Genomic DNA, 15,289 nt, shown 5'->3' on the forward strand with positions numbered 1-15,289 from the left:
GTCAATCTAGCCACCTCGTACTGCATGTAAAGCTCCGCTTGGGTTTGCGGCGATTTACTTAAATTAATAGAGAGCATTTTTTGCTGCTTCTCGATTTCTTCTTGTAACCTGTCTATTTCGTTTCGCCACTCATCTCTTTGCACTCGCCAATTTCTTTCCTTCGCCTGCAGTTCATCTTCCAATTGCCTTAAAAACAAAGAAGTCAACTCTCTCACTTTTTGAAAATTATTTTAAAAAATCACTTGAATTGTTCAATCGTAAATTAATTGTTCAATGGAATCATGCTAAACATATGAAATCATGCCATTATAAAATAATTATCGAAATGTAATTGGAGAAATAATCTGCATAAAAATCTTTCAATGCCTATTAGAGCCGACACAGGATATAATGTGTAACAATCAATTTATTAATAATTAAAAATTTCATTAAAAATTTATTAATAAACACTAAAATTATATCATTGTGACATAGGTAAACGTTTCGACCCTATTATTTGGGTCCTCTTCAGTACCAAAAAAACCACAAAAAAAAATTTTTTATAAATAAATGTGTAGAGTAATTATGTAACAGCAAGGTTGAAAGTTGCGAAGATTGTGTCCATTATAAATGCATGACAAGAATTTGGCAGAATTGCTATGAAACGGAGAGCAAAATGTTAATAATAGAAAAAGATTAAAAACAATTTAAAGAGAGCATGTCATCGAATGAGTAAAAAATTGTGAGACTAATAGCGTATTTCACTGGCAGAGCTGGTGCGCACTCAGTGCACTTTAAAGCTGTTGTACACAAATCGACATAAAAATGTATGTTTAATAAAAATATAGAAATAAATTAAATCATGAAATCCTTAATATATTTTATTGTGATATTTGATAAAATATTCATTGGGTATTTTATTAACTGAGATCTCTCACTTTTCCAGTCAGATTAGGTTAATGTACAACAGCTTTAATGTGCACTGAGTGCGCACCGGTTCTGCCAGTGAAATACGCTATTACATGTCATGAATAAGGAAATGGGCTCACGTACATTTCAGAGATGCATCCTGTCATTAATTGAATAATCACTACACAAATAATGAAATATAAAAATTTAAGAACGAATTAATGATAAATTATGCGTAAACGAAGAGAGCTTACATGACGATAGATTTGACGCGAACTTAACCGTCAGAAATCATAGTTAGTAATGAGAGATTTCAGAACAAAGTCAAACAGACGAGATACATTTCGTAAATACGTCAACAAAACAACACCGATAAATCGAATATTAAAGTAAAACCGGTAAAGGAGAGAAGTCGGCGCAAATAAACGTACAGTCAAAGCTGTAAATAAATTAAACGGATACATACAAAAACTTAAAAAACATAACTGAGATTAATACATAATGTAAGTCAACGCAAGTAAATGTATAGTCAAAAATTAAATAAATTAATAATAATTAAAAAATGTCAATAAGAATAAAATTAAGTGCAAAGGTCTGAAATTGAAAAACTCAAATAAAAGTACAATTAGAGTTATAAATAAATTAAACTGGTACATGACAAAAACTTAAAAAATATATAAATGAGTTTAATACATAAGATGAATCAACGCAAAAAGAACAAAATATATATATATTCAAAATTTTAAGTAAATTAATAAAAATTAAGAAATGTCAATAGGAATAAAATTAAATATAAAGGCCTGAGATTGAAATAATCAAATGAACTTATACAAACAATCAAAATTAGACATGTAATCGATGACAAGAGAGTAAAATGAGGAAACGTCACGAAGTCGAAAAAAGGCTCTCATACAACGGGTCTAGTTTGTACGTGTCATTATGTAGATTTAATCCGTGTTTTTGTTTTTTAATGTGGATCATTTCTGATAAAATTCTTCTTGGAGAAATAATGACATACAGCATACAAATTAAGGAAATTTAGCATGACTCATAATATTAATTATGCTAATGTAAAAAAACTGATTTGAAATGCTTCAAGACATTTATGATAACATGAAATTATAAAAAATCTTTTTTTTATGATTGAACAGTTCAATAACGTTCGAACGGGTGAATCTGCTCGTGAATCTGCTCAACTCACTCTCCTCTCGGTGCCTTTGTCTTAAGTTTACTGAAAATCGAAGTGCATGCACAAACGATAAAAGACTGTTGTTAGACATTTTTGTGGTACTTTGTCAATAATCACTCGATAGCTAACATTATATTTTTGTGTTATATACCTGTTAATCTTTTTCTGCGCCTCGAAGGCAAGTACTAACTCGCCGTCTTCGTTTATGATGTCCACGTCGCGACCATAATTGGCACCTAAGTTCTTCATTCTACATGTATGATCAGCTAGCACGCTATGCAGTTGAATACACTCCTCTCTTCTCCTTTCTAGTTCCTCCTGTAGTGCCTCAAATTGTACTACAATATAATTATATCAGCATTATTATACTGTTCTGCAGACAGATTATTTTAGTTATTTAGCAGTAATTTTATTTATTTATCAATCGATGAAATGTTAAACAAATAAGTGGAAAATTATATAAATTGTATAAATTTTAGATATTATATAAATTCACAAAAATATTATTAGGTACTCAAGCAGAACAACAAATCATTATGATGTCAAAATGACTCCATAATGATCATTAAAAATTATTTTTCAATCCATTTTCCGATTTATTTTAATGTCATTTTGATGTTATCGTGACTTGTTGTTCTGCTTGGGTACAAAGATCTATCTTGACCGAATATGACGTTTATCACATTTGTGTTTTATTTAATTATTTAGTGATCTTGCAATTTGATAGTGTTTATAGAAAGAACATTGTAGCATTTGTTACATAGCATAAAACGAATATATGCGAAGTGCAAAGCATCTCAAAAAGTTCTTTCCATATATAATTTATGCTTTAAACTTCTAATATTATTTTAACTTTTGCGAAATTTATCATTTCTACACGCTTAAACTATTTTTTAGCATTTAAAGGAAAAGCAGAAATGAATTCGTATGAGCATAAAACGATATTTTGCAAGCTGTGTGAAATACAGAATGTATGTGTATGTAATAAATAATTAGAAAAATATTAGTTGCAAATTTGCAATTACGTGCTACGTTATATAAAGTTAATATTAAATATTAAATGATGAAAAGATAGCATTTAAAGGACACAGAATAAAAGAAGGCAGAAATCTTACACAAAATAAAAAGCAGAAGTTACAGATATATAGTATTATGTACATTTATTTACATCATGCCTCAAGTGCTTTGAAATATAAAATCAGTTAACTTGAAAGAAGCAATGCAACAAATAGATAGTGAGTTGTAATATATTACTCATGAGATTTTGTTGCGCGGACGATGGACTAGCAGACGATACGGTCTTCCTCAGTGAATTCAAGTCTTTCTTAAGTTGCGCATTCTCCATTTCCAATTCTTGGAGCTGCAAACAAAGCATACGTCCCAGTAGTGATTATAGCGATCAGTGATAATAGCGATAAGGCAATGGAGCGCAGTAAAGTGGATTTATTTTATCACGATAATCTTTTAATATCGGTTAAATGACGTCAAGTTCGCGTTAGAAGAGGACTGATAGATATTAGAATAGGACACAAAAAGAACTCATCGAAAGTGAGAATTTAATATGAAAAATCAATATAAATGAAGAAATTAAAATCTAATATGAAAAATCACTTTTCCGAATAATTTCCTTTACTTACTCTGAACGAATCCTGCGTTCTAGTAGACTCCTCGTTACTATCGCGTTCCAGATCTTCGACCATTCTAATCAATCTACCTTTCTCTTTTTCGACGTCTTTCAGCTTCTGTTGCAGCTTCAAGACGAGACCGATGTCCACGGGCGCGTGTGCAGATACGGGTGCTTCCGAAGGCGATTTGTTTGATTGAACTTCCCCATCGGGTGGACTATCCGAACGCTGTTGATTCCAATCGATCGTTTCCACTCGCGAGTAAGGTGTCGATGAGGAACCTGTGGATCTTACGGAACCGTAACCGAAATCCTAAGAAACAAATAGGGATGTATGTAATTCCAATAATTTATTTTAATAGCAATTACAACAGTAAAAAAAAAGATTGTAATCTACCCTTACAGAAATCTAATACCAATACTGGCCAATTAATCACTTATTTTTAATATTAAAAGTGCTGTTAACAATGCTTTCAATATTAGGCGTCGTCTACAATACACGGAGTAAGAAGTAAGAGTAAGAAATTGACCAATCACAGTCGATTATTCTTCTCACATTCGACTGTGATTGGTCAATTTCTTACTCTTACTTCTTACTCCGTGTATTGTAGACGGGCCTTTAAAAATAAGTGATTAATTGGTTAGTACTAGTATTAAATTTCTATAAAGAGTAAAGAGATACGAAATATAGCTATTCAGATAGAACACGGAATTATAACGATACCATAAGAACATTCATTTATAAAGTACAGAAAGAAGGACTTTAGTCAAATTTTTAAAAATTTAGCTAGATATGGATCTGAAAATAATTTTATTGGACTATCACACAAAATCATTATGTAGAGCAATCAAACACAGTAAGCAATGTCGCAAAAAGTTTTGACATTCTAAAAACCAGCTTAAGCGTCCTACATAATTATTTTTATGATCTAACAAAAATTGTTTTCAGATCGATAAAGAAATGATATTTTGCGATGAATATTCGAAAATGAAATAGAAGTAATAAGTATAGCAAGAACGCTGTTATTTAAAACTGATTTTATATTCTTCCTGCATGTTAAAATTCTTTTTATGTAAATGATTCTCTAGTTTAATTAATAATATACGTCTTGACTTACGATGTTTTGGTCATCTTGTGGAATTTCCGTAGTCGCGATTTGGCCACTGCCACTGGAAGCGTTGCTCAAAGAGCGCGAGTGTCCAAGCACTCCTTGTGACGCTAGTTTTTGTTCTAGTATTTCTGCATGCTGTTCCATCTCGTGATAATCCTTGAGTAATCTTTGATAGGCTCCGCGATCCTGATCTTGTTCCATTCGAAGCAGATCTTTCTCTTGCTCGAGTCGATATTTCAAATTCTCTTCAGCGCCGCGTTGGTTACTCTTCAATTTCTCGGTTGCTATCGAGAGTTCCTTTCGTAATCTTTCATTCTCCTGCTGTAGTTTCTTATTCTCCTCGCCTTTCTGTGAAGAAATTCTCTCCTTATCATGCAGTATATCCATTTTTTCGTCTTTCTCTTGCTGTAGGATTTCCTCTATTTTTTTCAGCGCTTTCTCTCTTTCTTGCATCATTCCGTTCAGTTTCTTATTCTCAATATCGACGGATTTCAAGCCGTCCAACTTGCACTTCAAATCTGCCATCTCATTTTGAACATTTTTCAAGAACTGATTCTCCTTCGCCTGAAATGATAATTTCATATATTTCTTAGACGCAGCCATCGATTATTGGAAAAATATTGAAGTAGATAATAAAGCATATACATTGAGAAAAATGTTCCTATTAAACCAACAAAAAGGAGAAATCGAACAGAATTTCTGATTATAATCTCATGCAAATTCTTTCGTTTTGGGTCTTTTTATTGGTTTAATCAGAATATTTTTTTTAGTGTATAATAATAAATAGACGATTTAATCAACGAAGTAACAGAAGCGCCAACTGTGGTCAAAGCAGACGCTGGAATAATATTTCTATATGTATTCTATATTTTAAATATATTTAAATGTATGACTTTGATGTATGACTGCGCATCGATTATTTTCGGACTAGCAACAAAATCAAATAATAATAATCTCACAAATTAAAGATCATCGATTTGTTGCTACTAGCAGGCGTTCTCCCAATTCGACCACCGAGATATATAATATTTGTAGTACAATAATCAATATATAAAGAGAGAATACGCATTAAAGTGAGTGTGTACAAACAATAATAAGTTAGAACCAGATAGCTATATAAATAAATTAACTAGTATTAATCAAGTAAATTAATTAAGTATACATATATGATTTAATATGTCGATCGTGGTGTAGAGAGTTGTGTGATTGCTCTCTGTGTCAAAAATCCCGGGTTTAAATCCACCCAAAATATATTAGGTGTTAAATTTAATTCCTGCCGTTTTTCGTCTCCAAAATTGACTTGTTTCGAAGGGAAGATGAATGAATACCTTAATCAAAGTAATTTCCTCCATTTTCTACTTTATTACTAATTAATAATACTTTATTAATAATACTTTGATCAAGGTATTTCCCTTCGAAACAAATTAATTTTGGAGACGAAGAACGGCAGAAATTAAGTTTAACACCTAATACATATCAGATTTTATTTGATTATTGTCTCTCGGAAGACAACCTAACCAGAAATGATTGGTCGATCAACGTCGAATCGTTGCTAATTTAACGGCGATCGACGTCGAATTGATGGTGATACGATGTCGATCGATTAATTCTGATTGGCAATAGCGATACCGAGAGTGTCACGACAACCTCTTCTAATATATATCAATCGGAACCGGCGTTAAAAGCTATGAGTCCTATATATTAGTGGATATATGCAAAAGAAATCATCATATCTCTGACAAGAGACGACGGTTAGGGAGAGATATGATTATTAAACTTATAAATATTGAGCGAGCGTAGCATGGCAGACAGCGCACTGGTCTATCATGCTATAGAGGTTCCGGGTTCAATTCCAGTAGGAATCAAAATATTTACGCTCGTGTCTCCTCTCGGAAAAAGCCAGCAACCCCCCGAGAGTATCCTTGCTCACAGAAACACTTCTCGAAAATCCGCCGTTCGGAATTGGCATTAAAACTGTAGATCCCATATGCTTGTTGCAATTGAATAATCAGCTTGCGTACCACAAGCATATAAGAGAGGAGTAACACAGAGGCCTAACTTAAGAAGAAGAAGAAGTGTAGTATTAATATAAATAATACGTCACTTACCATTTCATTTATTTTCTGCTGCAACGTGATGATCTTCATCTCCAGTCCTTTGTTGAGCGACTTAACGTGTTCTACACTCCTAGCCTCGGCCTTTAGTTGCCTGAAGATTTTCTTCGCCTTGCGTTTCCTAATACACGATTGTACGGTTATTATGTCCCTGAGTTTTTTCTTGCACGCCATCCTCACGAGATATCCACGAGCGAATCTTTGGATCACAGTCGCAGCGGCGTTGTCCTTCATTATCTTGTACCTGGCGCGAGCCATATTGCCCCTGCCGAGCGTTTGCAAACCGAGAATCGTACGTTTCACCTGTAAGTACCAACGCCTCTGCAGCCAACCCTTTACTCGTGCCTGAATCTTCACCGCTGCCCTCTCCCTCCTCACAGCCTCTGCCTTTTGTCGGGCAATGTAACCCCTGCCGTATCTCTGGAGGCCCAGAATCGACCTGCGAATCTTTTTGTATTTATTACGATGGATCAGACCGCGCACGGTTTTCTGAATCATTATGCAGGCATCACGCTGTCTCTCTGCTCGTAACTTCTCCAAATACGCCACCTGACCAGCTCTGAAGAGCACCTTAGTCTTGCCAAACTTGAACTTATCCTCGTCGTTAATGTATCTGGCCAGGATACGCCGGCAGGTCTCCTTCAGATCATCCCGCCGTATCTCTTTAAACTTGCAGAGGCAGCGGTACCTCTGGAAGAAGTCGCCGTACGTACGCTGACTCGGGAAGCCTGCAGCGGAGATTCTAATGGTCTCCAGAACGCCGCAAGCACGCAGCTGTTGCACCGCTCGCACCGGACTATACTCGAAGGCCTCCTTCTCGTCGTTCGGCTTGATGCAGCGCACATAGTGCGGCGTTGTGGCGTTTAGCGTGGCCATCAACATGTTAAGGGAATCACGGAACTGCGAGCCGACCGTCTTCTTATTCTGTTTGTTGGCTGCATTCGTCAGTACGTTCTTCTGAGTAGACACTTTCACTCTTGTGTGCGGTACTGCCAACTTAGGATCTTCTTCGCTGAACAGCCTTCTCAGTAGTTTGTTCTCGCTACTTCTCAGCACGTCCACTTGTTCTTCGATCACTGTGTCGCGATTCTTTTCTAGGAAGCCCACAGTTTCGTATTGTACGAGATCGGCAAAGTGATGTATCAGGAAGGCTGTAGTGCCGAATCGCGGTTTTTCAAAATGTTTAGACTTGATGCACTTGGTGTACAACTTTTCCGCCCAGGAGGCGTCCGAACCCTTCGGCATGCGACACTCCTCGTCGAGGAGATCTAGAATACCGAGTTTGGTCTCGATCAGATCGATACATGGCTGATTATCGTAAAAATCGATGAAAGTCCATTCTATATCCTCTTTCAAATATTCCTCCTGCTCCAGTTTAAAGACATGCTGGTTGAACTGTTGCTGGAGTTTCTCGTTCGCGTAATTGATGCAAAATTGTTCAAACGAGTTTATCTCAAACGTTTCGAAGCCGTAAATGTCCAATACACCGATGAAACAGTGTGGCTGACTGGGTGATTGCAGTGAGATGTTGATATTGGTCACGATCCAGTTGAAGAGCTCAGCATAGATATGTTTGGCCAAGGCGTCTCGCGCGCCGTTTGCTTGTTCCACAGTCATAGGCTTCAGGAAGACCTCTCGTGTCGAAACGATTTTCCGATGGCACAGCCATTTGCGCATTGCGTTGATTTCGACGCCCAACAGCTCGGAAAGAACGAGTAGATGTCGATCCGATGGAGCAATGTAGCTGGATTCGGTATCCACCTCGTTCTGCTTCGCATCCTTGACGCAACTACTTATGTTTACATTACCTAAGTGTAGTATGGCCGCCAGTATGCGTAGCATGTCGTCCTGCTGTTTGAACGTGAAACCAAGCATCGTCAGCGCACTTATGGTCTCGTTAAAATACGCTAAATCATCTACGCCATCGATCCTTGGATTGTTGCCCTGATTGAGATAATGGAACTGATTCTGGTCGGACAAGTATAACTGAGGAAGACGTTTTGCCGCTGAGCACATCTGATAAAAGATGTGATAATTTCGCTCCTCATTTGCTTGAAATACCACCCTCGACTTCTCCAATAGGTAGGTCCTCATGCTCGCACCGGTGATGTGATAATTCTTATTGAACTGGATCTCAATAAACTTTCCGAATCTGGAGGAATTGTCGTTCCTGGTAGTCTTTGCATTACCTATTGCCTCCATGATAGGCGAAGAGGCGAGAACCTTCTTCTCGACCTGCGTCTCCGTCGCCGATCCGCCGACAGTCGCGAAATAGCGCATGGTATACTTCGCCGAGACGGTTTTGCCGGCACCCGATTCGCCGGAGACGATAATCGACTGGTCATGGTTCTCCCTAAATTAAAAAATTGAATAAAATAGATTAAATGAAATTACGTTAAATTTGAGTTACTAATTATATGTATTAATTAAAAATATTTTATAACACACACACACATAGATATAATAATACGAAACATATTTCATAATATAAATGAAATTTAAATATCCTATTAAATATACCTTTAAGGATATATTTTTTACACGTATTTTTTAACAAATTGAAAAAATTATTTTAAAAACAAATTTTTTAATATTATATTTTAAAATAATATAAAAAGTTTAGCGATTTAGAACGGATAAAAAATTATCTCAATAAGAAATAGATATGTTTTTAAAAAATAACGAAAAATTTTTATTCACACAATCTATGAAATTGTATTTTCAAATTTAAATATTGATTTTATTAAATTGTTTCATTTTTTTATATCGAAAATATCAATTTTCAGTTTCAATTACTTTTTACAAAGACTATGCATTTGATATATTTTTAACTTTTAATTTTTACTTAATTAATGATATCTTTTTTATTCACCTTTTTAATTCGTCAATTAATTGTTAATATTGTTAGTTCTTTATCTAACAGTAAGACTGCCTGACTTGCTTTTTAATTAATATCGCTGCAAGTGTATATCAATTACACAATCTATAGATAAATATCGCCAAGAGATTATTCACCTCTCCAACTTCGTATAAGCTTCCTCGGCTACGGCGAATATGTGGGGTTCCAGGTCACCCATCGCCTGACCCCTATAGGCCCATATCGTGTCATTGCCGTAGATGGGTAATTCGTTGTACGGGTTAAAGGCTACCAGGACTATGCCACAGTAGGTGTAAATGGAATGTCGTTGGAAGCGGATCTGGAGATTGTAGAGAACAGCGGGCTCGTGAAGAAACGACAGCGATGTGAGATTATTTTCTCCTATTAGTATATCGGGGTTTCGGAGTGGCGGAAGATCACTGTCCGATTTGATTTCCAGTATCCTTGTCTGATTCGATTCCTCCGTGCGTACCTTCAGCGTTAGCTGATTTTGCCTGTAGTTCTCCAAGAGCACGGCGCCTTCCCACACTTTCTCTGAATGTGGCACCCATACTCGACCGTCCTGCGATTGATTGTTATTTTTTGCATTATTATAAAGTTTCACCAGTTTTATTTTATTATACATTTTTAATAACAAACACGGTGCATCCCTGTTTGTTAACAACGACGGTTTATAAAATTATTAAAAAGTCGATAATCGCGCGAGGTTATTGAAGTTGAATATACCTTTGTTAAAAACACCAGATGGTCTATTAGCTTTATTTAGATTTTAGTTTGAAACAATTAATGTTAAAGTTTGCATTACAAGTTCGAACATGTTTATTAATTGCACTTGTTTATATCGAACGATCGTTACGGCATTTAAATTGGTTATCGGAATGACTTTATGACTTTTTCAGCACATCGCAAAGACGACCGTTTTTTCTTTTTAAAGTGGTGCATAAAGCTTAAGGTCACCAATAAGAATGTATCGATTCGGTCGACGAATGCTCTAATTCGCCGTTATTTCATGCATTTAATATTATCATATATTGTTCGCGGTAGAATATACCATCCAAGAGTAGAAATTACCGTTCTATTCAATCTTAGTACTAATACTTAACATTCACCATTAATCACATATGTGTTGAACAAGAGAACGACATGACATACAAGATCAATGATTTCTTTTATGCATTGCGAATACAAAATTGATCTACATAATAAATTGTACACAGGTCACGCTATTTCCACATTAGAAAGGAAGCTAAAATGATATGAATTTATTTTTCAATTGCTTATTTAATTATAATATGTATACAAAGACATATGTATAATGTTATATTATAATATACTAATTTAAATCAGGGTTGGCTCGTTACTTGTAATGAAGTTAGAAATAGTTTTTTTTCTCAGTAATTTAACTTTGTTTCTTTCCTTTCACATCTATAACTGTAATCTAATTTAGTCACATTTTTTCGAAAACTAGTAGCTAATTTAATAAAAGTAATTAGTTATTTTTTTTTTTAGTAAAAAGTTTTAAAAACTGTAACTATTTATTTACAAAGTAACACTAATGCCCAATTTCTTCACTTCCAGATAAGTTGCGGATAACCTTATCCAGGAGATATCTCCATTGTATTCTGAGAGATATCTCTTGGATAAAGTTATCTAGAAGTGAAGAAATTGGGCATAAGTTTAAAATCTATTTAAAGCACAAATCCAAGAAATTAAGGTATCATGGAAACATCATGGAGAAATTTAGATCGTCCGTAACTGTCAGAGACAGTTTTACAGTTTGATATTTTCTACGATGTGAACGACAATCGTGAGTGAATAACGGTGTATCCGTCAAACCCAACGGGCTTTCATGTTCGTTGTAAGGATTTGTATTGTCGAAGTAGTCTACCGGGATCACCCAATTGTATTACGAATGTACTATCCAGAAGCATGTCAAGCAACGGTAAATTGGTTTTTTTGCCGAAGTCGCGACTTCCCTTTCGCCGTCCTACATTTTCGAATCATCCCATAAATAACGTCAACGATCCGTAACCATAATTGGTAAGTTTAATAGGCAAAATAATTTATTGATTATAGATAGATAGATAATGTTTTATTTCAGCTATTGCCAAGAAGGGACTTGGTTACATCGAATCTAGACCATTCACTCATCAATTTATTGATTATATTAACACAGCTTCTTTTGTGAGTCTTCCGAGACAATCGCTTGAATTCTTCCAATTTTTAAAGAAATTTTATTTACATAATTAAATGCTTTTTGTAAATTGTATAATTGTGCTAATAATCGTTTCGGTATGTAAAATAGTTTTACAAATATATTATTTAGGTTTGAAACGTGCTTTACATTAAAATATATTTAGTTATATCGAAAAATCGCAGAAACCTAATTTTACAGATTTACAATTATACAGATTAATTTTACCAATAAAAACATGAATGAATATGAAATGCATAATCCCAGCATAATCTCCAATTTATGCTAGGATAGTAATTACATAAAATGTCGTGTGAAATGGCAGGCAAGACTTGTAAATGTGCAACATCACGTTTACTTTAACATTAACGAGCTTCACCTTATTTACTCGCTGATAATTCGCGTTGATCGCATCTCCACTGTGCGTGCGAAAATCTTTTGAAAGCGATAGAAAAAAAAGTGCCGGTTTTTCTCTTTGTTAAAACTCATAAATAATTTCATTAACCGCTTTGATTACATGAGCCAATTAACCGCATTTATAAAGACAGTAAAATACGCGACCCTGAACTTGGCTTTCACAGTGTGTAGGTCGTATACATATGTCATTTATTACGCAAGATACCGTTTCGTTGGCTGGAGAAGAAATAAAAACGCTGACAGGTGACACGTAATGGTCGCGAAATCATTGACGCGGTATAATTAAACCTCTTATCTCTTCGTTTGCCCCTATCGGCACGTCTTACGTTGATGTGACTCACAAAACGCACGACGTTTTGCTTATACGCAGACTTGTGCGAAATATGAGCAAGATTACACTGCGTTATACGACACTACGTTAGTAAACATCGTAATGTAAGTACTTATGCTACCAGAATTGGAGTATCAATGATATTTGTGCCGTATTTAATAAATGACACAATAGTCAGCTTGACACTTTACGTCGCGAATTGATACGATCGATTTGAGTCACATTCTTGCTCTAATAGATTAAAAATAAATCGGTGAGCAATTTTTGGAGTTAAAAGATAATGATTCTTCTGTATAAATAGAATTTCTTTTAAGATATTTCTTTTAATATTTTTTCAGTAATTTTTTAATATATATTTTCTTTAATATATGTATTTAAATTAAAGAAACTTGTAAGATTATATCAATTGTAGAATGTACAAATCGTATAAAAGACACTCAGTATTTATATATAAGAATTTATACATATATACTTAGAAAATCAATGTGTCAAGAGGTGAAATTTTATGTCAGCAGCACCGACATAAAATTTCATCTCATGACCCAAAGGTTTTTACTACAGTATATTAGTTAATTACATAAGAGACTTTCGCTGAAGCGCGTTCGCAGAGTTCATAAAGAAAAGAAAAACGATGGAAAGGTAGACGTATATAAATAAAGGATGTCGAGATATTCTTGATGTATCTGACCCAGGGGTTACATCCAAGTTACCGTCAATGCAACAGTATTATATTAGCACAAATAACTCTTACAGTTATATGATCGGTTAGCTGAAAAGTATTTCTAATTTTGTTTTTTTTAATTTTGTATTTATCTTTTAATTATATAAACTTCACGGCTTTATCAGTATGCAAACTTCTCTACATAGTTCGAAATTTTAAACGAATTAATACGTCTTGGCTAGCTCGCTTTGGTGGCATACCAAAGAAATTGTTCCCATGCTTTCTATGTTATATATCCGCAACATGCAACACAACACAGCAATAACTGTAAGGCCAATTATCACCACGAGCTTACGGAAAGAGGAACAAAAAACTCGAGTTCTCTACCGGGTTCTCATAGCAGAATTCTAAATTCTAATTGAAGAGATGTCTAGAAGACAAAAGTAATCCGCGGATCCGTAGCCATAGAAAGTCACGATGCATTTTACGTATTTACGTAATTTCCTAATTCAATGTGAGTGAGTCTCCTGATCTCACTATACCGCTTTCCGTCGCGAATTAATTTACTGCATCGACATATGTTTAATATATGCACATGATTAAGATACGGCATCAATAATAAACAATTTAAAAAATATGATAAATTAAATACGCTATAGGTTTCTATTTTGAAAATACTATCTTTCCCCTTCTTCTTTTTACTCTTTCTTTATAGTTGTGTAAATTATATTTTTCTCAAGAACAAGGAAGTGTTTTTGTTATATCATACATTTTCGTCGCAGGTGACGTTTTGTGATCGATACCGCTTCAATTTCGCGAGAACTACTCATTGGCAATGTATTTTCTTTAAAACTTGATGCAAGTCACTATACGCATATGTCGCATATGCACGAAACAGCTTTGTTGCCTCTGCGCGAGCGACGCAACCCTTTCGTTGTTCTCTGAGCTTCACCACCGAAGTAAGGCTTCCATTTCACACAAAAGGCTTTTCTCTTGCTAATCGTGCGAATATTTTCCACGTGTTTCTTTTGTGCACAGATCAATACTAACATATAATTTTACAATAATGTTTGTTAATCTGTTTTCTAGTTTAATTATAAGTTAGTAAAGTTGTTGTACAATCAGCTCTTAAGGACATAATATTTTAAATACTAGAATATATTAAATACTTGTATATTAGAGCTTGTAAAGATTTTTTATTTGACTGGTATAATAAAATTATATTGGCCAGAAACTTTTGAAGACTACTATAAATTCAATGTACAATATAATATACAAAATAATTATACTTCTGTCGATTAATAAATGAAATAATTAATCTAATCTATATCTTGAAATGTTATTAATATGTTTCTAAAATATAGGATTTTTAATCGTATGTTTTAATCTGATTTTGAATAGCGATGAAAAGTGATATTTGCTCGGCTAGCGAATTATTCTATTTTCAATATATATTTTCATTATCGTTAGTAGTTGTGCTAATTATGACGAGAAAAGTAGTTTGATTGACAGTGACACTTCATCAATATTTCACGGTTCTAGTCTTCATTTTCGTGTGCAGTTTAGACCTAGGTAGAAGAGCAATTGGAGGGGTGTTGTAATCTTATCACTACGAGGCCATCCCGGAATGTATGATTCATGCTGACATGGATTTCTTCAACGATAAACTTAACTGTATAATTCGTTACGTATTCACTTCGTAAACATCAACATTTAAAATAAGAAGTAGAATGGAGTATGCAAAGTGTTTTTTGGATATTGAAGAAAAAAATTTTGATTTGCATCAGCCTCACTGAAAAAAAAGTCTAGTTATAGCTATCAAATATTGAGTGAAATAGTTTCAACTAAATGTTGAGGTAATATAACTAAACATAAGTTTAC

At 34.4% G+C, this 15,289-nt stretch overlaps 1 protein-coding gene across 3 annotated transcripts in view; it reads right to left on the reverse strand.

Moving 5' to 3' along the window:
- Positions 1–15,289, reverse strand: part of didum (dilute class unconventional myosin) — a 25,973-nt gene that overhangs the window by 4,343 nt on the left and 6,341 nt on the right. For 2 of the 3 annotated variants that reach the window (XM_018518695.1, XM_018518692.1), the window contains exons 2-9: positions 9,943–10,367; positions 6,922–9,280; positions 4,820–5,377; positions 3,715–4,014; positions 3,332–3,437; positions 2,229–2,415; positions 2,090–2,119; positions 1–186 (exon numbers count right to left, since the gene is read on the reverse strand). The exon at positions 1–186 ends at the window's left edge or, in 1 of these variants, runs on beyond it. In XM_018518695.1, the coding sequence (XP_018374197.1) occupies positions 1–186; positions 2,090–2,119; positions 2,229–2,415; positions 3,332–3,437; positions 3,715–4,014; positions 4,820–5,377; positions 6,922–9,280; positions 9,943–10,367 (4,151 nt within the window). The remainder of the gene's footprint in view (positions 187–2,089; positions 2,120–2,228; positions 2,416–3,331; positions 3,438–3,714; positions 4,015–4,819; positions 5,378–6,921; positions 9,281–9,942; positions 10,368–15,289) is intronic. The other variant, XM_018518693.1, reaches the window with a different exon arrangement.

The sequence above is a fragment of the Trachymyrmex cornetzi genome, unplaced genomic scaffold (assembly GCF_001594075.2).
Source record: "Trachymyrmex cornetzi isolate Tcor2-1 unplaced genomic scaffold, Tcor1.1 scaffold78, whole genome shotgun sequence".
Classification (NCBI taxonomy): domain Eukaryota; kingdom Metazoa; phylum Arthropoda; class Insecta; order Hymenoptera; family Formicidae; genus Trachymyrmex; species Trachymyrmex cornetzi.